At 32.7% G+C, this 25,877-nt stretch overlaps 1 protein-coding gene across 4 annotated transcripts in view; it reads left to right on the top strand.

The window, feature by feature from the left end:
• The window catches only part of RELCH (RAB11 binding and LisH domain, coiled-coil and HEAT repeat containing), a 123,437-nt gene that overhangs the window by 84,155 nt on the left and 13,405 nt on the right, over positions 1-25,877 (top strand). For 2 of the 4 annotated variants that reach the window (XM_074279037.1, XM_074279035.1), the window contains 8 exons: positions 2,338-2,386; positions 8,102-8,181; positions 14,252-14,358; positions 15,727-15,826; positions 19,603-19,685; positions 20,532-20,595; positions 22,653-22,791; positions 23,869-23,985. In XM_074279037.1, the coding sequence (XP_074135138.1) occupies positions 2,338-2,386; positions 8,102-8,181; positions 14,252-14,358; positions 15,727-15,826; positions 19,603-19,685; positions 20,532-20,595; positions 22,653-22,791; positions 23,869-23,985 (739 nt within the window). Of the gene's footprint in view, positions 1-2,337; positions 2,387-8,101; positions 8,182-14,251; positions 14,359-15,726; positions 15,827-19,602; positions 19,686-20,244; positions 20,328-20,531; positions 20,596-22,652; positions 22,792-23,868; positions 23,986-25,877 lie in introns of those variants that run through there. The other 2 variants (XM_074279036.1, XM_074279038.1) reach the window with 2 other exon arrangements.

Genomic DNA, 25,877 nt, shown 5'->3' with positions numbered 1-25,877 from the left:
TGGGTTGTGGCTGCGGTGGTGGTGGTGGTGGTGGTGGTGGTGGTGGTGGTGGTGGTGGTGGTGGTGGTGGTGGTGGTGGTGGTGGTGGTGGTGGTGGTGGTGGTGGTGGGTTTTTTTTGTTTTTTAAATTCTGGTCTCATTGAAGAGTTCTTTGCATAATTACTAGTCTCTAGTCATTTCTGCTTCATCTTTTGGGAATAATTTACTATTGTATTCTTATTTTCAATTTCAGGAGTATTCTATCCCTCTTGAGATGCCTTCTCTAAAAGAGTCTTCCTTTATCATTATACTATCATTTTTTTAGATCTTTCTGAAGCCTTCTTTCCTATTATATAAAATTTAGCCTGATTTTTTTTTTGTCACTTCCTTCAAGTACTCTTCTACAAATGTATTGAGTTGTGAAATTAAGTGCTCATTTTCTTAAAAGCTTCTCTCATGCTTCTCAACTTTTTCTTTGCTAATTTTTTTTTGTTTTCATAATTCATTCTAGCTTCTTCTGTGACATGATAAATTCAGAAATTAATTAGATTGGTAAATTAGTTTAATTCAACTTTTAGTTAAATTTTAAAAAGTGACAAAATCTAGCCCTGTAGCATAGTGCTCTTTTTATAGTAAATACTTAATAAATATTGGTTGAAATGAATTAAGTTCATTTGAAGTATCTCATCCTTTTGCCATTCTTTGCATTTCCTATTAAGTCAGTATTATAAATACTTCCCCCCTTCCTAAGTACTCTGTGAAATAATCCCCAAATAGTATCACTTTTCTTTTTTCTTCTGTCCTTAAAAAAAAGAAAAGCAACTTAAATTTTCCCCATAAATTGCTGTTAAGCTAGGTCTTCCTTAACATATTGTAGTTACATTTTGAAAATAAACAATAAATGTTTTCAATTATTTATTTGGTAATTGAAGATTTGTAAAATCCTTTCCTGAAAAAAACTTTTAACTGGGTGATTCAAATATTATCTTCTGTTATGAGCCTCTGGCAAAAAACTAGAAAGTATTGTCTGTCAGTCACCTCCAAAAGCCAAGTTCACTATATTAATCCTTTTTTTTTTTTTTTTTTTTTCCCTGAGCAATTGGGGTTAAGTGACTTGCTCAGGGTCACATAGCTAGGAAGTGTTAAGTGTCTGAGATCAAATTTGAACTCAGGTCTTTCTAACTTCAGGGCTGGTGCTCTATCCACTACGCCACCTATCTGCTCCTATATTAATTCTTTAAAGTAAAATCTAAGATTGTTTGCATAACGTTCTCATAACAACCTGTATAGATAAATTTTCGCATTTTAATTTTAATGCCCTAAAAGTGAAAAGGATTTTTTAAAAAAATATTTCTCACTATACATTTCAGCAAAATTTCTGTGAATTTTTGGACTTTTAAAGAATCTAGATTTTTTTTCCCCCATGTAAATGAAATTAATTCAAATAGTTTGTTTCTTTCACTGTATACCTAAAATTCAAGTATTGAATCTCTAATCTCTTGAAAAAATTGAGACCTAAGACTTCCTCCTCCTCAAGGAGCTGGTTTTATAAGTCCCCAATACAATTAGCTAGCTTAACTTAAAGAACCTGTAAGTATACAGGTGCTGAAAAAAATCAGTCACATCATATACAGTATCAGTTTATAAGATTTGTGGTTTTAGCATCCACATAAGAAATCAATCATAAGTCTTGGGAAATAAATGAGAGTCCTTTGTCAAAGCAAACTAAAAATGAAATGGAAAGGATCAGTATAGTCTGAGTTGGCTATGTGTTTGGAGTGGCATGACCTAGAGTATTGTTTATATCTTTGGTCCTCAGTTTATCTCTCTTTAAAAGAGGAAAATGTAGAGGAGGTGATATTTACAATTACTTTCAACTTTAATATACTATGACATTTCACTTTTGATTATTCTGAATTATTTATTGAATCTTATTTAAAATTTCTAGGAGGTGACCCTGAGCAAGTCACTTAAGCCCAATTGTCTTAGCCAAAAAAAAAAAAAAAAAAAAAGTATTCTAGGATAGGCAAAAAAAGATAAGCGGCAACTTTTGGTAGTAAATATGGTATGTAGGAATTATGTGTTTATCCTAAAGGAGTAAATAAAATGGAATTCTATATGCTTTAGAAATCTGATTTCTTTGGTGATCTTATAACTATGGCATATTAGTTCTGATAAACCAGTGTTTATTATCTTTTTTTTTTTCCCAAGATTTTTCAATTTTCCCATGCCTCTAAATTTGGAAATAATTTAAATTTCTGATCAGTAATTTAAACTAATGTTTTATAAGCATGAAAATAAGACTATATTTTCAATCCATTAAATCTGAAATTTGGGGAATTTTCTTTAAACTTATAGGTAAAACCTCAATTCCAGGAGATTCTAAGATTGTCTGAAGAAAATGTTGGTGAGTTCACCTTTTGAAATAGTGAAGTTAATGTATTTTAAAATGTAGTAATTAAATGTTAAGTATAGTTTGCTAATGGAAAAATTATGTTTAAGGTTCTTTTTCACAGCTTTTTTTATTAGTTATCTCTATAATCCTATGTTGGGACTATTAGCAGGCATTTCAGAGAATGTAGGGAGGAATGAAAGGATACTTAGGTGTTAGTATGCACAGTTTAAAGAAAAAGTTCAGGATTATATAAAAGGTTTCCTCAAAGATGGAATTATATGAAACTAGAAAGCAGAAAGGGGCCTGCTATGTGAAGAGAATGTTGCATGGAGAATGAAAGGGGGCAAAAATAAGTCAGAAAATCAAGTCTGTGGAAGAGAAGAAATAAGAGCTGGGTGGGGAGAGAGGAAGTTTGTTGATTTTGAGTCACTTTCTCTCTTTGATGATTGTGGAATGTTCATGATGTTAATTCTAGTTTGGATGAATCCTTATATGCTTACCACATTCCCACACAAATGCATTATATTTCCTTATCCTTTCCACTCTGAATTATATAAGAGTTGTGCTACTTTTTCCACTTAATAGGAAAGACCATCTTCATATGAGGGGCTGTTCCCTCTGAATTTGATCCTTGATGTCTTTAAATTGTGTATTTTAAAGGAAATTTATATAGTAACTCTGTTTGGCCCAGTAACCTGTTTTTCTACCCTTGTCTATTTTGATGATCATGAGACTCAAATAGAGCTTAGATGGGAGGGAGAGAGAAGGGAGAGGAGAGGAATGTGTAGGTGAGCTCTACTAGCACTTTTAAATGCCCATATGAAGTTATAAGATATAATTCCTGCCAATATGGAGATTGCTCTCTATTAGGGAATTATGGCATACAAATAGCTATAATGCAAAATATTCTAGTAGGACTTCAGGTAGAAATATCCCATAGGCAGATGGGGATGAGAGTCTGGAGCTCAGGTGAGAAAGTAGAGCTGGAATTACAGATTTGGGAATTGTTGGCATTGTTGAAGCTGTGGTACTAAATAGAGTTTGGATTATCTATATCACTTTCTCATAACTCTTCTGCCTCTACTATATTAAAACTTTAAATTTCCCCTCTCTTATAGGAATTCATCTTTCCATGTCTTGATTTACCTAACTTCCCATTCATGTTTTAGGCCTTACCAGAATTTCCAGTCTCTTTATCATGCTATGTTCCTTTCCCACCCATCACCTCTGTTGTGTCCTCAGTGCTTACTTATCCTTTGCAGGATTGATCCTAGATAGAGGGCTGTGCTTGAGAGTCAGGATAACTTCATTTCAAATCTTGTCTCAAATGTTTACTAGCTGTATAACTCTGGACAAGTTACTTAATCTCTCTCACCCTCACTTTCTCTTCTGTAAAATGAAGATAATAATAGCACCAATCCCATAAAATTGTTGTAAGAATCAAGAGAGATAACACAAGTAAAATTCTTTGCAGACTTTAAATATTAGCTGTTCTCATCAGGATCATCTTTATGAAATAGTAGAACTATATACTCAAATCACTTGACCTCTTGTACCCTTCAGAATTGCTCAGTCCTCAATCCCATTATATTCTCAGCAGCAGCATTTTCTGCTCCTTCTACAAGAGGTGTGAATACTGTCCTGCAGATTGGTGTCCATTACATATTCATGTTACCTAATTTTATATAAGCTTTCACTATGTTAGATTTCCTTCATCAACTGTTCCAGACCCCTCCCTCACACTCCCTAAGCCATTTTAACCCACTTCTCAATAATTGATAATATAACTACTTTACTGAGAAAATTCAACTACCTTCTTTGGCTACCTGATTGCCTCTTTTCCACATGTCAAAACTTTTCTATATCTTCTCATATCATATTTCATTCTCAGAGTCTTAAGAGACTATCCTTCTTGCAAATACTAACATCTCCACGAGTGCCCTTAGTGCTATTCTTAACTGTCTCTTCTGAGAACTTCTTCAAGTGATCATTCCATTCCATCCCATTCTCCATAAACAGGCTTATTTTCTACTATTCAGTTACTATCTACTCCTCAAAAGCACAAGATCTTCTAGATCACTAAAAACCTTGATTAGATCATGATACTCCTTTAAGCTAATGTTTTAAAATATTCTTACCTTTCACTGTCATACTCCTAGAAAGTCATCTTCTCACACATTTCCTTACCAACCACTCACTTCACATCTTAAAATCTGATCTACTTCTCAGTTGAGATATACTTCTTAAATGCTAAATCCAGTAATCTTGTTTCCATTTTCTTCAAACTTTGTACAGTACTTGTCAATCACCTTTTTTCCTCCTCCTCCCTTGAATTCTAAGAAATTATTCTCTCCTGGCTTTCATACCTATCAGATCATTTTTCTCTTGCTGGATTGTTACCTCATTATCCTTAAGCATCAGTGCCCCTTCCAAGGCTCTATTTTGAATCTTACCTCATCAGCTTTTATGGCTTCTCCAAAAAGTCTTACTATATTTATTCCTATGTCTTGTGAACTTTAGTCCCTTAATTAGCCATTTACCAGATATCTCAATCTAGATATCTTATTAGCACCTCAAACACAACCTGTCCAAAAGATAACAGATTATCTTACTGCAAATTTCCAATCCTTTCCTAAAATTCTCATTTCTGTTGAGGGTGTCACTGTCTGCCTAATCATTAGAGTCATAACACTGGAGTTAATCCTTAACTTGTTCTGTTTCCTCCCTCTCACCCCCATTCAAATCTTTTCAGTTCATCCTACTTAGTATGTTTAATCTCTTCCCTTCTTTGTACCCACAGGGCTACCTACCACCTTAGTTTAGGCTTTCATCACCTCTTAACTATTCTGTTGTAAACTAGTTGTTTAGCCTCCTAAATTATCTTGCTTCTACCTTCTTACTATCCATCCTCCCTGCCAAAATAATTATCCTAAGACATAGGTATAACCATATCATTCCTGTATTCAAAACTCCTTTTAGACTTAAGTTGGTCTAAGTTGAGAGTCTGATAAAATTTCGATATTTCTATGTTAAAATCATATTTCCATGATAAAATACAAATGTCTCTACTTGAAATTTATTGTCCTCCATAATTTTGCCACAGTCTACTTTTCCTTTCATATACTTCATTAGAATTATACTGGACTCTACTGACTTATTTCCTTAATTTATCATGCCATCTCCTTGCTGTCCCTCATAAAATGATTCCTTCCCTACCTCCACCTCACAGATTCTTATATATCTTTAAGAGTTTCTCTATGAAAACAAACATCTTTGTTTACTCCATTGTTAGTCCTCCCCTTCCTCAATTCATTGTTGTATTTCTCCTTGTTTATATAATATATATATATATACATATATACATATATACACACACACACACATATATAAATATAAGTGTATTCTATATTACAGTGTCAGATATTCAAGTTGATTATCCAATGATAGGAGACTGAAGTTCACTAGATAGTCGGGCTGGATACAGTAGGACTTTGGGGAATGACAGGGGAGCTGATGATGTAATCAGGATAGAGACTGCAGAAAGAGAAGAAATAAGACTCAGTATACCTGTTTTTCCACATTTCCTCCAGCATTTGCCATTTTCTTTTTCTTGAGGATGGGGATTTTTTTCCCCCTTTATATTCTCAGAGCAGAGTGTTTTTAAATATAACAAATACCTGGTAAAAAGGGTTTTAGTTTAGTTTAGTTTTGTTTTGTTTTTAAGATAGCCAGGAGAAAGAGTGTCAGGGGAGGCAGTGAAATTGAAAGACTACACTAAACCAGGAGTAAGGAGACCTGAATTCAAGGTCCTGACTATTGATTCTGTCAATATTACCTGGGCCAGTCACAATGTCTTTTAGTCTTACTAAGTCATTTCTAAACTAAGGAAAGTAATACTTTGTATTTAGCTCATGAGGTGATTATGAAGATTTAATAATGTGTTATTTATAATTGTAATGCAAACTATTATTACATTTCTTATCTTACCTTCCTTTTTTCATGGCAAGTTTCCATGGAAAAAGGCTAGGTATTAGAAACTAAATGGGTCTGCTTATCTTCAAAAGAAAATGAGCTTGTTTTTTTTAGGTTGTGCAAAACATATTTCCATATTAGCCATGTGCCAAAAAAGCAAGAAAAATAAATCGAAAAAATGTTAATTTGCATTCAAAGTTCATTGCTTCTCTGCTTGTAGATGGCATTTTTTTTTCATGAGTCTTTGGACATGTCTTCATGATCTTAGTCTTGCACAGATTTTCGTCATTACAGTGTTGTTCTTATTGTATACTATCTTCTCCTGGTTCTGTTCATTTCACTTTGTAATAGTACCTTTAAGTCTTCCCAGGTTTTTCTGAAACATTCCCCTGGGGCATCATTTATTATAGCACAAAAATATTCTATCACAATCATATGCCACAGTTGTTCAGTCATACCTCCCTCGATTTTCAATTCTTTGCTACCATAAAATGAGCTGCTATAAATATTTTGTACTTATGGGTCCTTGCTCTTTTTCTTTAATGTCTTTGTAATACAGACCTAATGGTATTTGCTCAAAGAGTATGCACACTTTTTATAGCCCTTTGAGCATGGTTACGCATTTTTTTAGAGAATTATTGGACCAATTTACAACTCTATCAACAGTAGTATTTTAGTGAATCTATTTTTCCACATGCCCTCCCCTCCCCCCCAGAATTTGTCATTTTCTTTTGTAGTCATGTTAGTCAATCTGATAGGTATGAGATGGTATCTTAGATTTGTTTTTAATTTGTATGTGTCTTAATTTTTAGTGACTTAGAGCAATTTTTTTCATATAATTTGATAATTTGGATTTCTTCTGAAACCTGTTTGTCTTAACCATTTATAATTTGTGGAATGGCTCTTATTTTTATAAATTTCTTTTGTTTCTCTATATATCTTAGAATATAGGTCTTTGTCAAAGAAACATATTGTAAATTTTTTCCTGTTTTCTCATTTTGGCTGCATGGATTGTTAGTGTAAAAACTTAACAAAAGAACTTTCATGAGCTTCCATCTCAATTTGACTAACAGTTATACCTTACATGCTTATTTTTTATATGACATTCATATTTTGCATACAAATGAATCAACATTTGTAGTAAACTTTTTGTCACTGTGTAGTCACTGAACATTTTGTAATGTTTTTGTCTTCTCTCCTTCCTTTCTATTCTTTATGCCTATTTTGAGCAATTGTGTTTCACATCTTTTCATCACAAACTCTAAGCCTATAGTCCCTTAACCCTCAATGCACTACTGCTAGGATAAGGACTAAAATTCCAGATAAAGCCAAGACCTGTTAGAAATCAAGCAGACCATTAAGTTCATTTATGTGCCCTCTCCAAGCTGGTAATAAAGTAAATGTTTTGTAAACTGTGAAGTACTGTATGTTTGTGATTTGTTATTAGTACAGTTGGTAATAGCTGGGTAATGAAAAATTCAAGACATTGAAATTGGTATTTTACAAGCATTTTTGAAATGTTTTCCATAACCAGATTTTCAAAGGATAAAAACCCTTATTTTTGCCTTTTTTTTTTTTCTTCAGAGAGTGTCATATCTCATTTTATTCACTAAATTTCTTTCTCATGTTACATTCCCATTTGCTCTAATTTTAGGCTTTTGATATAGAAAACCCTAACAGCAAGTAAGCAAATTGTAAGATGACAATATTTCTTTGTATTTAGAATTTTTTTTTTAAATATGTCTATGATTTTAGATTCTTCAGCAGGAAATGGGGTCCTAACAAAAGCTACAGTTCCTATTTATGCCACAGGAGTCCTTACGTGCTATATTCAGGTAAGAAGAAAATTCTTAATTTCATGCATATAATTTTTAAGTTTGGTCAGTTTTACATCCATTGAAATTGGGGAGGAGATATTTGTGTATCATCTGGGAGTCAAGTCAGCAAGTATTTATTAAATGCCAATACCATTAAATGCCATTTATTAAATTTGCCATGTACTAAGCAATGGGACTAAAAAAGACAAAAATAGTCCCTGCTCTCAAGGAGCTTACAGTCTTACATGAAAACAATTATGTGTAAACAATAAAATAGGAGATAATTTCAGACAGAAAACACTAGAATTAATGAATTGCTTTTGTTTCGTAGCATTCTTCACAGGATAAAAAAAAATTAAGTACTTACAGCATGTCAAGTACTGTGTTAAACATCTCAAGGAGCTTACAGTCTTACATGAAAACAATTATGTGTAAACAATAAAATAGGAGATAATTTCAGACAGAAAACACTAGAATTAATGAATTGCTTTTGTTTCGTAGCATTCTTCACAGGATAAAAAAAAATTAAGTACTTACAGCATGTCAAGTACTGTGTTAAACAAACCTGACCTCAGATTGCTTGCATTTCAGTAGGGGAAACACCCTCTACCCTACCACACACCTCCCTGGGTTGATGCCCAGGAAGCCATGTCAGTTGATTGGACAAGAAAAGGTAAAAGCTTAACAATCAAAACCAACAAGATTTATTAAGCTTTTATGTCTTAGACAACGCTATACTACATACTAGGGTTATAAAGAAAAGCAAAAGCAGGCTTTGCCCTCAAGAATATCTATTCCTAAAGAGGAGACAACATTCAGACAACTGTAATTTCCAAAGCAATTGGAGATAATCTTAGAATAAAGACAGACAGCAAGAGGAGGGGTAACCACTTACCAAAGGTTTATTTTAAACTTCAAGGGTTTTCTGTAGGTAGCAGAGAAAACATCTGAAAATTAAGAGATGACAAGGGGAGAAATGGGAGCTGAACCAGCAGCCTCCATTTTTTTAGTGAAGTATGAGGCCAGATCTGCAATTGAGAGTGTGAAGGGAAAGAATGCTAGGGCAGGATTGGAAAAGGTCCCATGTAAATGAAAGACAGGGATAGGTTGTATATATCAGAGGGAAAAATGAAAAGATAAAGAATTTTGATCAAGTAGAAGAATTTCCGAATTAATGATCATGGAAATGGAGCCCTTATTTGTGGTGGCAAGATCAAGGGTGTGATTATCCCTTTCAATAGCTGATTCTATACCTGAGATGGAAAAAGAATTCACTTCTATTATTTCCTTTTTTTTTTTTTTTTTTTTTTTTTTTTTTTTTTTTTTTTTCCAGCTGTCCTTCCATGTACAGCTTAGACTTGTGTGGTGGCCCCTTTCAGCAGCAGCCTGTGCTCTGAAATTGCCTGGTTTATACCTTGCACTACTTATTTCTTTTATGGGTTTTCTAATAATCTGTATGAGAACATGTAACATAGTAATTTTATCTGGTCAATCAGGCATTTACTAAGCACTCAATTCTGTTTGTCAGAGACTCCACTGTATACTAAGGATACAAAAGAAAAATCATCCCAGGCCTCAAGAAGCTTACATTTTTTCTAGAGTCTATGATATGTATATACTTATTTATATTATTCATTAGTGTCATAGATAACCTTCATAAGAGTCCCATCAAAAAGATGATCCCTCATTGATGACAGGAATTGTCTAAATGTTCCTATTCCCAGATAACTTTTACTAACTTCATCAAACTTTGGAATACTGCGGAACTATTCATTGAAAGCTACAAAAATGCAAAAGAAATCCTAAAAACAGAACAGATAAAAATCTAAACTTGACCAGATTGTGATGTATAGCTAGATAGACAATCTATTGAATTATTATATCTATATCTGTGTAGATATAGATATAGATAGATAGATATAGATATATTTGTGTGTGTATATAGATATATAGATATTGGACATATACTGCATGCAGCCAATTACTTGGGCCAATAATTGAAAGATAGCTGTGTGAATAAATTCTTCAGTGCTTCCAGTGATCCCCAAACTCTGTCACCAAAACCCTTCTTTAAAACATATATACATAAATAAAATTATTTTAATTTTATTTTCTTTTACTGATAAATGTTTTTCATAGGATCACATTCATTTTTTAATATGTCCTTTACCTTCTCATCCCTTCTATTCAGTAAATTGTTTTTGATAATAAAGAATTTAATAAAAAGAGAAGAAAAGAAAACAGATGCCAAATCTTGTTTCTTCCATTACCATATCTCTCCTTTGTTCCCCTTCTCATTGATCACACAACCATCACTCTTAAATTTGGCCCTCTTACTTAGAGTATTGCAGTAGCTCCTTAAGCAGTCTGCCTGCTTCAGGTCTATCCACTCTCCAATCCATTTTTAATACAAATCCACAAGGGATTGTTCTGAAACATAGGTACAACCAAGTTACCAATATAATCAATAAATTTCAGTATATGTCTCTAGGATTAAAGTTTTCTTTCTTCACATACACACACACTCCCTTCTTCCCTTCTCTGTATATATTGTCTCTCCCTATTAGAATGCTTCTTGACAAGAGGGACTATTTTTGCCTTTTTTTTTTTTTTTTTTTTTTTTTTTTTTGTATCCTGAATGTTTAACATAATTACCTGGCTCTTGTTAGATGCCTGATAAATACTTGTGGATGAATTGAGTCAGTGCAGTGTTCTGCTCATAGTATCATGTAAAAACCTATCTTCTTAATGTTCTGCATGTGATACTATATGTCTTAATAGATAATAAAAAACTTTGATCTCAGAAGAACTAAAGATACAAAAATCAATGGAAAGATTCATGATGATCATAAGCCAGTGACTGAAAAGTGATATAAAAAGATATTATGAAACACAGAAATCTTTGAGCCTCAGTTTACTAGTTTGTTTTTTAAAAAATGAAAATTGCTTTAGATGACCTCTAAGATCACTTTCAGCTCTAAATCTGTGATCAGTCAATCAACAAAGATTTAAGTGCCAGGACTAGACACTAGAGATACAAAGAGAAAAAATAAAATTGTTTCTGCACTTTTGGGAAAGACAATTTGTACATAAATATAGTAAGTGAATAAAGAGTATATTCAAAATAAATACAAGGTAATTTGAGAAGGGAAAGAATTAGGATCTAGGGGACTCAGGAAAAGCCCCATATGTAGGTGATGCTTAAAACTAAATTGAAAAAAACAAGGAATTCTAAGCAAAAATGTGGATGGAATGCATTCAAGCCACGAAAGATCACCATTGTAAAGACAAGGAAAGAGATAGGAGCTAAAGTCTTATATGAAAACATAAGATCAGTTTGACTAGACCATGAAGTATGTAGAGAAGAGCCAAGTATAAATATTTATTAAAAGATAAGATTAGGCCAAGTTGTAAAGAGCTTTCAATGCCAGAGGCGTTTATAGTTGATCTTAGAGGCAGTGAGGAGTTGCTGGAGTTTATTGAGTAGGGGACTTGTGTTTTACAAAAATTATTTTGTCATGTGTGTAGATTGTAATGGGAAAAAATGAAGGCACAGGCGTTAGTATATAGAGTAAACCTGATAAGGAACCTTACCTGAGGGTATGGCCATGTGAGTAAAGAATTCAGCTTCAAGATATATTGTGTAGGTTATTTTTACCTCCATTAAATGAATGAGAGTAAAGATTCAAGCATGCTGCCAAGCTTCTAAACAAAGGTGACAGGAAAGTTGGTGGGATCTTTTTGGGAAATCCAAGAGTAGTAGATTGGGAGTTAGGAATGGGGAGACAAACAGTTCTGTCTTGGACCTAATGAAATTGAGATAGGTATGTGACATCCCATGTGAAATATTCACTAGACATTTAGAATGTGATACCAGAGGTCAGGAGACGAGCAATGCCTAGGATAGTAGATTCAATTTCCATCAGTTTAGATATAAACTTAACCTTATAGATTAGTGGATCACCAAATGGAAGTAGTGTAATAGGGGAAAAGAACCCAGTATGGAGCCTTAGGGAAATATCCATACTATACCCTCTAAATATGGGTAATTAACCAACCAAGGAGATTAAGAAGCATCTAGTAATGTTTCGAATATCCAGAGAAGAGCAGTTATGTGAAAGAAAAAGATCAATAGTATCAGATGCTGCAGAGATGACACCTGGGGGGAAAATTTTTTTTTGATTCATTATATAATGTGACAGTTTTGGAGAGAGCAATTTCAGTTAAGTAATGAAGTTAGAAGCAGATTACAAAGAGTAAAAAAATATATATATATATCACAAGAAGGAAACAAGTCAGGAGTATAAAAAGCTTTTTCTACAGTTTAGGCTGTGAAAGGGTAGGGAGATAAAGAAAAGTAGTTTGAGTGAAGAGTAGGAATGTAGTAAAAGAGTTTGGTAGGGGATTTTTAAGAATTGTGGGGAGAACTTCATTAATAAAGATTGGCAATTTTGGAGGGAAAAGATGATAGCACAGAGTCTAGAAAATCAAAAGGGGAGACCTCTAGAAACTTGAGTAAAATTTCTTAAGAGTTTTAGAGTCATTTTAGACAAGAATAGAACTGCATGAAAAGAAAGGCATTGCTGTCAGAATGGAAATGATGTAAGTGGTTTGTATTAATGGGAAACATCTCTACTAATGAAATCACAGATTCCCCAAAGCACAATTGACTATCATTGTATCCTTTTCATTTTTCCTTTAATGCCATCACTTTGAATCATATATTTACATTCAGATTACTTTATGGCTTACTTCTGTAATTTGCTATAGTTGCCAGAAGATGGCATCATACTAATGAATGTAACTTTCCTGAGGAACAGGCTGTTTTTCAAACTAGCCAAAGTGGAATAACTATGGTCTAGTCAAATTTTATTTTTTTTAAATGAACTTTTTAAAGAAAAATACAAGTATGCAAGTTTCATTAACTAATTTCTCACTATTAAATAAAATAGTTTTGTGAAGATAAAAAGAAACAAAATAATCTAGGATGGTTTAGGAGGCTCTTATAGGACTATGTGTATTTACCAAAATCTCTCACATATTCTCAAAGATAAGGTGTTATACAGTACACACCTAGAAGGCTCTTTTAATCAGATGAATAAAACAAAATTCAAAATCTCTTGAAAGAGTTTCCATTCTAACAGGAAGGACAATATATATCTTAGCAAAGCTAAGAAGTAAAACTACTCTTCCTCAGTGCTTTATACACTGTAATTTCTCATTAAATATGTATTGAATAGTGAATTTTTTTGTCTTTTTTTTTTCCTTTTTGAATCAACACTTGCTGTGAAGTCAGCTGGATGATAAACTTTTCATTTGTTTAAGTGATTTTTTTTTTATTTTATCTTTATAATTATCAGCTATTCATCCTAAACCAACATTTTGTCCCATGGTTCTTTACACCCAATTCCAAAGTAAACTGAACTTTCCAATTCTTTGCCCCATTCCTTTCCCATGATTGTATTTGGCCTTGTTAGGGCATTTATCATTTTGCTATTGCTTGATGAAAGTATGCAGTACCCACTTTTCGTATAAGGTCCTACATTTCTGGATTTTCTACTTTGCTGCATAATGTTATCAAGATCCCTCCTCTCCCCTATTTCAAGGTCATTTTATATATTATGCTTCAGTTCTGTGCTAAAACTTTCATGGTTTGCTTCATACTTACAACCTCACCTGTTTCTAAAAAGAGATTTATTATCTTTTATTATCTTAGAATATTTTTAATGTAGTTACCAATTTTTACTATTTCCCTACAATTGCCCCACATTAATGCTTTACAAGACCTCATAATTCTGTTAGTTATAATTAGGTTGAGAGTATTGTAATGTATGAAATCTTTAATATTACAATTGAAAGCTAAGTTGATTTTAGTAAAAGAGTATACAATTTACTGTTTTCACATAAAAATTTAATTTAGGATTATTGTAATCATATGCTAATGCTACCAGGAACAAATAAGTATATTATAAAATAACTTGCTATGATTGTTTTCATTAGAATCCTTTCAGATTGTAATAGTTATTCATTACATTGACAGTGTTTTGTTAAACAAAAACTTAATTAGATCTTCTTTTCTTTATTTTAGGAAGAAGATCGCAAACTCTTAGTTGGATTCTTAGAAGATGTAATGACTATGCTTTCATTGTCTCATGCTCCTCTTGATAGTCTGAAGGCTTCTTTTGTGGAACTGGGGTAAAAGTAATAGCTTTTGTAGTTTTTTTTAAAATATGTATATAAAGTACATAACATGGCTTTGTAAAAATAAATGTTTTTATTGAGGAATGAGAGGATACATTAGAACAAACTTAAAGAAAACTATATTTGATTCCTGGAATTAAAAGATCATTCTCAGAGAGAAAACCAAGCTCATTTGTATGTTAGCAGCCATTCAGTAAACACATATTAAGTGGCCTTCCATGTAAGAGACACTGTGCTAAGCACTGAGAATACAAATAAAAAAAGAAAAGAAGGCATGAGGGAGGAAGTAAAGGAAGAAAGAGAGTCTCTGCTGAGAAGAAATTTATAGTCTAATGGGGGATAGACAACATACAAAAGCAGGATGAAAAGTTGAGGGAAAAAAGGAATTTTAGGAATTAGGTGAGAAAGGTATCCTTCCTAAGGGTAGAGGATAAAAAAAGAATGCATCTGGGTTGTGATGAAGAGATGATTGGGTTAGGAATGTCTCTTCTGTGGAGGCTTAGGGAGGAATTTTTAGCTTTGCTTCCTATTCAGAGAGGCAGAGGGAACTGATGAATTCTGAGTACCAAGACTGATATAGTGTCTCCCCTAATGTTGAGTTTGCTGATAATGATATTCCTGGAAACATGGTGAGGGAGGTACAAAGGAATGCCAACTATATAGTCCATAGAGGGCTGGCCCTAGCTAGGAAGTCATGACTTCAAATCCTGCTTCTGATACCCACTAACTATGTTACCACTGACATTAAACTAAACTTCTCCCAGTACCCTTGGTAATTAAGACTATATGTTGCGGAGCAGCTTAGGTAACGAAGTGGATAGAGCACCAGCCCTAAATTCAGGAGGACCAGAATTTAAATCTGGTCTCAGACACTTAACACTTCCTAGCTGTGTGACTCTGGGCAAGTCATTTCATCCCAGCCTCAGAGGAAAAAAAAAAAAAAAAAGATTATATGTTGCCAATGTATGAGTTGTAAATCTGCATTGGTAAGGGGAAATTTCTACATCTTTTCCCTGATGAATTCGCAGATCTGAACCCAACCCTATCTTTACCAAAAAAATGTGAAAGACAATGTGTTCAGCATTGTAAATACAACAATAAAACTTTCTCTGCCTTTGAAGAACTTACATTCCACTTAATTAGTCTTGTAACCTTGAACAAATCATTTATCTTGAGTCTCAATTTCATCCTTTGTAAAATACTCTTAATATTTGTACCATTTTCCTCACATAGTTGTAAAGAAGATAATTTAAGGTACTACTAAAGAAGATTTATAGTCTTAAAGAACTACATAAATGTGAACTCTGCTATAATATGCCATCATGGTTTTGTTGCTCCTAATTTTAATTTTTTTTCCTCCAGAGCAAACCCAGCATACCATGAGTTGCTATTGACTGTTTTGTGGTATGGTGTTGTCCATACTTCAGCACTTGTTAGATGTACTGCTGCTAGAATGTTTGAGGTACGTGAATCATAAGGTTTCTGTTCTATTAGATTGCTATAGTTATCACTTAGGGGAGGAGGTGGGAGAAAGAGAACAGGGAATATGGAAGGGGAGAGTAAAAACAATTTCTGAATAGTGTCTGTTATTTTAATGCATATGTTATATGAGTATCTATATTAACAGTACTGAGTTGTGTACTGTGTGATGGAGCAGCATTTGCATTGTTTAATTTTCACCTATTTAAGAGGTCTTTTCATAATTTTAAGTCATTTCCTTAAATGTTTTATGGTAGATTCTTTTACTTTCCTGTTTTATTTCTGATTTTAGTATTCAGTTTAAATCTTTCTGAATATGCTTTCCTGATTACTAAGAACATTAATAAAAGGAGCTCATCCTAGAAAATTTCTCTCAAAATATGAACTCTAAATGTTTCTATGACTTTCATTAAGAATGCATGTACTGAGTTTGTGGAAATACTGCATTAATCACAATCCACACAAATTAATCTTGTTAGAAAAGACATAAACCCATACTATTTTTGTCCTATCAGCTGTCTATAGTATATATGCTCTTTGAGCCCAGAAAAATCATATAACTACTCCCTTCTAGAATTTAGCCAGGTCCTGATTAGTGTGAATAAGTGAAGTGGTCATAGTATCCAGTATTGTATATATTGGGCGAGAACCAATTCCCATTTTTTTTCATGATTATAACTTTGAATAGTGTGAATTTAAATATATATGCCCACTTCAGGCTATTCATATTTGAATCCATTGAGCCTATACTCTGAAATAAGTGAATAAAAATAAGTAAAATTATGAATGTTTACTATAATTTCTTAAAAATGCATTTCCCAGCTTTTGTGTTTTGTCTGTTTTGGGGTCTATCTCTTTGCTGTTGCTTCTGATCTAAAACTGTATTAGTGCTTAAGCTGTTGCTAAAGTTAACTACTTTTTTAGGTCTGTTGTGAATCTGTTTGTGCATAAGAGGTTTTTAGGACCTAACAATACCTAGGCTATATTAGACATGATTAAATGTTTATGGATTGATTTACAATTTGTAAAATTCATATACAAATAAAAACATTTTTCCCCTAAGTATGAATTGGGTTAAGTGATAGAAATGAAAATATAAGTATCTTTTGTCAATCAGTGTTTTAATACGAACTTCAGTCATGTATTCTATAGAATAAAGGAAGCTTATGATCAGTCGTAAGTTTTTTAAACATTCATAAGAATATTCCCAAACAATAAGAAAACTCTTATTAATTAAGAAATGAAGAATCAAGTTTCAAATTTCAAAACAGTCATATCCTGGGATTTGATTTTGATAGTCAGTATAGTTTAGCAAATCAGTTGAAATAATTCTGACTTTCTGAACCATTTGTTTTGTTCTGCTTTTTTCTTCATCACATAGAAACATATACATATATGTGTATATATGCACACAGTACACACACATGTTTGGATGTAACAGATTTAGAGTTTAAAATGACATGAATTCCAATCACACATTTTTTTCAAATGAGGATTCTTGTTTACATCTGCCGTGTTGTCTATTAGTAAGAGTTTTTAAGTGCTTCCAAGCACTATTCTGGTCTGGTCACTGTGGATACAAGGAAAGGCAAAAGATAGTTCCTGCTCTTAATCAATTCTCAGTCCTGTCATTTATATTTTTGACCCTGAGCGAATCAGTTAGCATCCCTGAGCTTCAACTGTACCCAGCCTGATTCCAGTCTGTCTTTTCAATCTTATTGAAGGTTATTCTCACTCCTCCACTGTGGTATCCAGCCACTAGCTTTCTCTCTGTTCATTCCACAGACACTTCTTCCTCTTTTCTCTATGCCTTTTTGCTGATTATGCCCCTTGATTAAAATATATTCCTTCTCCATTTCATAAAGTCCTTCTTTCTTTAAAACATGCTTAAGTGCAATTAGTTACAGGGAAAAGTTTTTATTGATTTCTTCCAACTGATAGTGCTCTCCCTCCCAAAACTGACTTGTATTTAATTGTTTTTGTATATAATTTTATTTATTCATTTTATATTTATGGTGTGCCTGTATATATGTAAATATATTTTATGTATGTATATGTTTATATGTGTATTTGTTGCCAGCTGCATTAGAATGTAAGTCCCTTGTGAGTAAAGATTGTTTCATTCTTTATACTTGTGTTGGCAGCACCTAGTGTAGGGCATGCCTTTTAATAAGTGATTGATTGATTTTCATTATCTGTGAAATTAAGGAGTTGAGCCAGATGACGTCTAAGATACAACATAATATCTATCATAGGCTCCCTTCAAATTGTAGATTTAACTGAATTTGGTCTTAATGTTGGAAGGGGAATAATACGGCCTATCTTCAGTCCAATTCAGTTAACAAATAAAGATTTTCATAGTCATAGAAGATCTTAGCAGTCATTATTTACTACCCAAACTTTCTTTTGTTTAATCTGTTATGAAAATTATATCATAAACCTAAATAATATTAATTTAAAATCAAGTTTAATATTAATAATAATACATTGTGGCAAAGCTATTTCCAAAGCAAAATAAGCTATGACATTTAATGGTAATTAACAATAGGGAGAAAAAGTTACTAAATTATGAATTAGTCTCTTTGATTATACTTTAAACAAGCAAACTAGTTGTAGCTAAGAAAAATATCTTGATGATAAGACCATTAAAAATGAAATTATTGAAATTTAGCACATTGATTTGAATTATGCTCTTCATTTATTACAAATGTACAAAATGATAAGATTTTAGTTATAAAAATATTGAAGATAGCCAAGATCTATGAAGAAACCTAGTTCTTCTACTAAAAGATAGTATGATTAATATCTGACATCTAAATTTCTATTTTGTGAAAGTGAAAGCAAAGAAAGAAAAAAAAAGTTCAGCCACCTCTATATTTGACTCATAAAAATGAATGACTTATTGAGTAAATGGACTTCTCCATTTATTTAATTATGATCACTAGTAAACATCAGCTCTTTTTCACTTCCAATCAGATTAAATCAGATCATTCCCATTGATGGCAGAACTGAAAGAAAACTAATAATGATAATTCCGTTGTTAGCTTTTAAGAATGATTAGTACATTTAAAGAATTATAAAATTTGAAATCCGATAATATAAAAGTTTAAAAAAATACAAACCAATAAGAATTGCCTTTACATTATAGATCCAATAATCCTGAATTCTATCTCAAGAGAAAGCTAAAAGCATTCTATTATCAAAAATTTTGTTTAATGAATTTAAAAGTGTGCTTCCTATAGTTATAAAGCATATATACAGTTTTATTGCTTTGGGGTATCTGCAATCTACTAGGCTGTTCTGGTTTAGTAACACAATTCAGTTTGTACTTTATTAGTCATATTAAAACATTCAAGTTAGATTTAAATGTGGGACATTAACTTTGTCCTCAGATTCATATTTTAACTGAACATTTTTAAAGCCTAAAAATAATATTAAATTTATTAATTCCATTGCAGTTCGTTTTTAAGTAAACAACATAATGAAATATGACCCAAGAGTACAAACTGTCATTGAATTAATTATGGATTCAACTTGCGTGGATTTCTAGACCATTTAAGCTTTATTTTCCTCCCAAGCATCCTTTGCCTTATAAAGCATTAGTGTAGCGATATATGCTTAGCTTCTAATTTTGGTTTTGCTTTTGTGTTCTCTCTCTTTCTCCTTCTGTCTTGGTTGTGTGTTCCTTCTTCCCATGGTACTGTGCTCACTCTTTACGTGCATCACGTGTGAATACCACCCCCTATGCTGACCAATCAGCTGTTGGTGAAGGGGGTGAATGAAACTCTGGTAGCTCAGAGGGTTGTTCCTGCTCTCATTACTCTCTCCAGTGATCCTGAAATGTAAGTTTCTTACCTGACTTATTCATTCAGCATCCCTTTTAACATTTGTTGAGAAATAACCATCAGTATTATAGTTTCTTTAAGTTAAACTTATTTTGAATAAAAATTAAGTTTTCTTCTATTGTTCCAATCTTGTCAGGATACCATTTGTTTGATATTAAGCCATATTAAAATACTCTTATGAAACAAACCTATAGCTTAGAATTTGACTCATTCAGTGTAAGCTTAAATTATACTTTTAGGTTGAGACTTCTCCTGAATCTATAAAGATTTGAGGTATAAGAAGTAATTGATTGAATTGCAATCAATTTCAGATATTCTGATATGCTGATGGACTATTTCCTCCAGGCTAAAAAGGGATGCTCCACTAATCTCACTAACAGGTCATTACCAGAAAGCATAGTAGCATGAACCAAAGCCTTAACCATTTTAATGTCTGTTATGGGTGACTAAATCAAGAAAGGCCAATGAGTCTGCCTGCCCATTCTCAGTCACAGCTAACCCAGTTCTCATTACAGTTTACCAAACCATTTTTTATTGCATGTTGACTGGTTTACAGCTGACTCTTCGAGGCATGAGTGAAGCATTAGTTGACAAGCGGGTTGCTCCGGCCCTTGTTACCTTGTCCAGTGATCCTGAATTGTGAGTTTCACAGACTGCGACCTTAAGTTATCCTGTCTGTCTTTTTGAGCATTCTTCCTGGTCTGCTTTTATTTATTTATTTGTTTTGATTTTGTCATTGCTAGAAACTAATAAAGTATAAATTGTGCCCATATTGAATATATTTTAGCCTTATATGCTGTTTTCTTGAAGGAAGATTAAGTTATTTATTTTCTTATTCCACAGCTCTGTCAGGATTGCCACAATTCCTGCCTTTGGCACTATTATGGAAACAGTTATTCAAAGAGAGGTAGGAAAGCTATAAAACTGAATAGTGTTACTGTCCTCACAAGTGGTGCCGTTTTTGTAACAGTTGCTGCCGGGGACAGGCAGTAGACATTTTACTTGTTAAAATGTGCAACAGCCTTTCCTGACAAAATGTCATCTTCCTTTCAAACATTTTCATGCTTATACAAAATGATTATCTTTCCAAATTCAATAAATTTTGTGTATATTTTGAACACTTAATTCTGGTCACTACTACTATTAGAAAAAATGTCTACCCTTTATTACACTGCACATATTTTCTCCCCAAATACAAAAGCCCCTCAAATAATAGAAAAGCAAAGTGTGCATCAAAGCATCTGTGCAAAGTGATGAATCATATGTACAGAGATGCTGTGCTTCACATTTTATTTGTTGATATTTTCATAAAGAGGATGAACTCTTTGTGGTATACTGTGGTTACATGTAAGTGAGGCTTATTTTAAATCACTTTAAAATGACTTTAAACTACATGACTATACTTTTCAGCTTCAAGTTATTTTAATAATTACATTGTGCTCTGTTATAGAAAATATTTCTACCATAAGGAAAATATATGTGCCACAAAGTGATTCTTTTTGTCTTTCTGGAAAACCAGGCAAGGATGTGACCAAGATAATTTCATTCCCTCTTTTAAAATGTGACATGACAGAACATGAGAAAGGGACTCATTATTTGGGTCAGACACCATAGACTATTGAGAAATTCCATTATCTTTGGAATACAAGATTTTGCAAAGGTGAATGTTGAAAACGTATCTGTTAAAAATACTGTTTAAAAAAAAATCCTATTTTCCTGTTGACACATTTAGAGATAAATTGGATAGAATATATCTGTTCTCTATGAAGTATCAAACTATATATTTATTCTTAGACAACCTCTTGCAATTAGTAAATTCATATGCCCTAATTCTAGAGTCAGGGATCCTGGGTTTAAATTCTGCCTCTGATGCTATATACTTCTGTGACTTCAGTCAAGTTACTTAACTTCCCCTGTAAAATGAAGAGATTAGACCAGATGGCCTGGGAGACCCCTTCTACCTCTATATGTACAGTTCTAATAAGAAACTCTTGTACCAAAAATTGAACATTCAATCTGAGACTGGCGTTTTCCATTTATTATACTAACAACTTCACATGCTTTAATAAGTATCTTCAGAAATGAAAATAATAGAATTCCATCTCCACAAATGTATTCTCATACTAATTCATAATTTCAGTGTTACAGCCACTTAAAACTTCACAACATGCAACCTTTTCATTCCAAGACATATATACTCTTAACAATGTTGATGATTATAAGTGAATTTTGTCAACTAGAACTCCTAACAGAATTTCTTTTATGTTATTCTGAAAATATGCTTTTGGATTTTTCCTGTCCAAGCTTTCTTTAAAACTTTGAAATTTTAGTGACACTATAATAAAATATTGTTAGTTAATTTTCAACAAATGTTTGTTGAATTTTAAGATGAAGGATATTTTGGAGTCAGAAATTTTTTCTCATGTTTCTACTGAGATATCTCACTAGTGAGCACAGTATTATGCAGAGCTTGCAGTCTTGCCAGAATTTCAACATGCTCTTAAATCCTAAAATAAAATATTTTAGGGAAATGTGAGTAAGAGATAAGTCATTGTTGAGTCATCAATTGAAACAGTGAATAAATGGGTAATTTGTACTATGATTTATAATATAATTTTAAACTTAAATTCTGAATCTTACAAACTTAACTCCGTTTCCTTAAAACAATTTATGCTAATGATTTTTTCCTTATTTTGTACATTTCAGTTGTTCAGAAATGAGATAAAATATCTTGATAGGACTTGGAGATTTTTCCAAGTTTTAAATCTCTTCTAGACCAAACAAAACAAGTTAAATACAAGTTTGGCCTCTGTCTTCCATAATAACTCTAATTACTTTAAGCAAAGTCTAATTGTTCTCATTTCATGTTGCAGGTTAAATCTCTGAACTTAAATTTTTTTTATTTTTGTTAACTCCGTGTACTTGTGAACCTTTTATTTACCAAGTATATATGTCCATTTTAAGTTACTGGAAAGAGTGAAAATGCAGCTGGCTTCTTTCCTGGAAGATCCTCAGTATCAAGACCAACACTCTCTGCATATAGAAATCATAAAGACATTTGGAAGAGTAGGACCTAATGCAGAACCCAGATTTCGAGATGAGTGTAAGTTAAGTCATTATAGTATTCTAACTTATATTAGAATATGCTATTCCTTAAATTTCAATGAACAGCAAAGCCTTTATGAGCATTACTGACTCTGTGATTCTGTGTGCCATCTGAGGCACTCCACTATATGCTCATCATAGAGAAGCTAGCAGATGGCAGTAGATAGGTTGGAATATGTGACCTGGGGGCAAGTCATTTAACTATTTTCAATGTTTTAATATTATTTTAATATTTAATATTACCCACAGAGTTGTTGTAAGGGTACCATAAGATAACATATAAATCACTTTGCAAACATTAGTGTGTTGTATAAATACTATCTAGTATCATCATCATCATCATCATCATTACTAAATAAACCACATACAAAAGCTGGAAGTATAAAGTGAACATTTTTTCTACAGCTTAATCTTAGAGAAGGGCCTGAAGCTCTGAGATGACTAAGTCACTTACTTAGGAACATCTAGCTAGGGTGTATCACATGTAGGACTTGAATCCAGGTCTTCATGGTTTTGAAGCTAGTTTTGTGCACTGAGCTATGCTGCCTCATGCTACAGTTAAATTATAAGGTGCTAATCTTGATGAAGATTTGTTTCATTGACAGCAGAAGCCAAGTAAGTCAAAGACAAAGGGAAAATTAATGCAATCTTCCTTTATTAAACACAGTAGTGATATTTTGTCTTCAGAAAGCATCTCATTTCTAGTACCCACAAAATACTTTGTTAGTAGCTTTGATTTCTTAATAATATTTTTGGGATATGCCATCCATCAGAGTCAGTTTTCATTTTCAGTTGAGATGAAATTGTGTGTGTGTGTGTGTGTGTGTGTGTGTGTGTGTGTGTGTGTGTGTGTGTGTGTGTGTGATTCTATGTTCCCACATACACATTGCATAGTTGTTTAATTGTGGTACTGAGACTGAAGTCCAAGTCAGTCCACTGTTCCATCTAGTAGACCAGAAGGACAATAATGTGCTAAGATGCTAATCATCAGAAAACTACTAGATATAAACAAAATGTACTTTTATTTAAATTTTATTTAGGAAAAAATATAACATTTTTTCTCTTTCTTTTTCAGTTGTTATACCACATTTGCACAAGTTGGCTTTGGTCAACAATCTACAAGCTGTGGATTCCAAAAGATTGGATATTGCTACCCATCTGTTTGAAGCCTACAGTGCACTTTCCTGTTGTTGTATCCTTGTTTTCACAGAAATTAATATATAACCCATATTTTTGTTGTCTTTATAGTAGGAGAGATGTTAGTATTTTTTTCTCGAAAATGAGTGTAATTTTTTTATTTTTTCTTTTCCATTTATTTCTTTTTATATTCTGTCCACTTCCACTATATTATGTAATATCTTTTGAGTGCTGAGACATGCTCTATGTTACAATGAATAGGCAAAGTCCTAATAACCAGTTTTGAAAATATTTATCTACCTTAGATAAATATACAAATTTGGACAAAAAAGTGAGAAAAGATTGAGAGCACTTCAGGAAAAACAGAATGGTCTTCAATTTGTTTCCCAAAGCTTCATCCAACTTAGATGTCTTTACTGAAGAAGGAGATACATTGTTATAAACTTTATGTTTTCTAAGAAAATGCATAGCATCTATGTTTTATATATTCCATATGTGGGCAGTTGCGTGAATGACTGTAGTTCTATTATGTACAGTAGTTTCCTTGCCTCTTTTCTGGAAGGAGATTTGCCAAAGCTCATAGGTGAATGGGGAATATGAAGAAGTGAGAAAGAGAGAGAAAGAAGGAAAGAAAAGAAAAAAAAAAGAGAAAAGAAACAAAGGAAAAGATGAAAGTTTGTAGGATATAAATTTTATCTTAAAGAAAGAAAAGATTTGGGAAGAAGCAAGGAGGAAAATCATTAAATCTAAGAAAGCCTTTTGCAACTTGAGGGGAGGAAATGGTTCAGGCATACATAAAATAGGAAAATTCACCTATATTATGGAGGATAATAGATGTGACAAAAGAAGAATAGCAGTGAAATCAATACCCAGTATTTTTTAGGATAAAATAGCAGAGAAGGAAATTAGGAATAGTTATTATGACCTTGTATGTCAATAAATCGAAATATAGAATCAGTAATATGCAAAATTAACTAAAAATCTAATGGTAGAATTTAAATTAATGTCACATTAAAAAGTATTTTCAAAGGAAACTGCACTAATAGATGTGTACTGCTACTATAGCATGTAAAAGTATATATGTGAATTGAAATTCACAAACATGAGATGCATGGTAGGAGAACTTTTGAATCAGGATAAAAAAAAGGTGAAAGTGTACAGGGCCCAGCATATAAGGTATTGTATCTAAAGGACTTTGCAAACCATACAGAACCTATTACACACACACACACACACACACACACACACACACACACACACACACACACACACACACACACACACACACCTGCGCGCACACACCCCTTTTTATTGTTTCCCTAAGGATAATGCTGCTAGAATCATAAAATCTCAACAATGTCTAGATAATCATACCTGATCAAGAATTTCTTCTATAACTTCCTTGATGAAAGGTCATCCGCTTTGAAGACCTTTAGTTCTGCTTTTGAATAGCTTTAACCATTAGGAAGTTTCTCCTTATATTGAAAAGAAACCTGTGTCTCTGTTATCCATTGCTCCTACTAGCTCTATGCTCTAGAACTAAATAAATGTATCCCTTTCCCACAAGATTAGCCTTTTAAATTCTTGAAGAGTCACCATTTGTTTGTTCTGAATTCTTCTCTTCTCCTAGCTAAAAGTTGTTTCACTTAGTTTTCATGTAGCATAATCTAAATTACCATCCTTGCATACTTTACAAATTACCAGTGACCTTTCTAAAATGTGACACCAACAGCTGAGTACAGGATTACAGATGTAATCTGACAAGGGCAAAGGTACACACACACACACACACACACACACACACATAATATGTATTTATTTATATGTATATATATATTAGTGATGATGGAAAACAACAGTTATTCAGACATCTGATGAAAGCTAGTTGTGTTTTTTTTTTAAATACAATCTTATATAATTTTATTTGATGATAATTTCATCTGTTAG

The sequence above is a fragment of the Sminthopsis crassicaudata genome, chromosome 1 (genome assembly GCF_048593235.1).
Source record: "Sminthopsis crassicaudata isolate SCR6 chromosome 1, ASM4859323v1, whole genome shotgun sequence".
Taxonomy (NCBI): Eukaryota; Metazoa; Chordata; class Mammalia; order Dasyuromorphia; family Dasyuridae; genus Sminthopsis; species Sminthopsis crassicaudata.
Note: the sequence above shows the minus strand (reverse complement) of the source record. Positions and strands in the feature narration are given on the sequence as shown.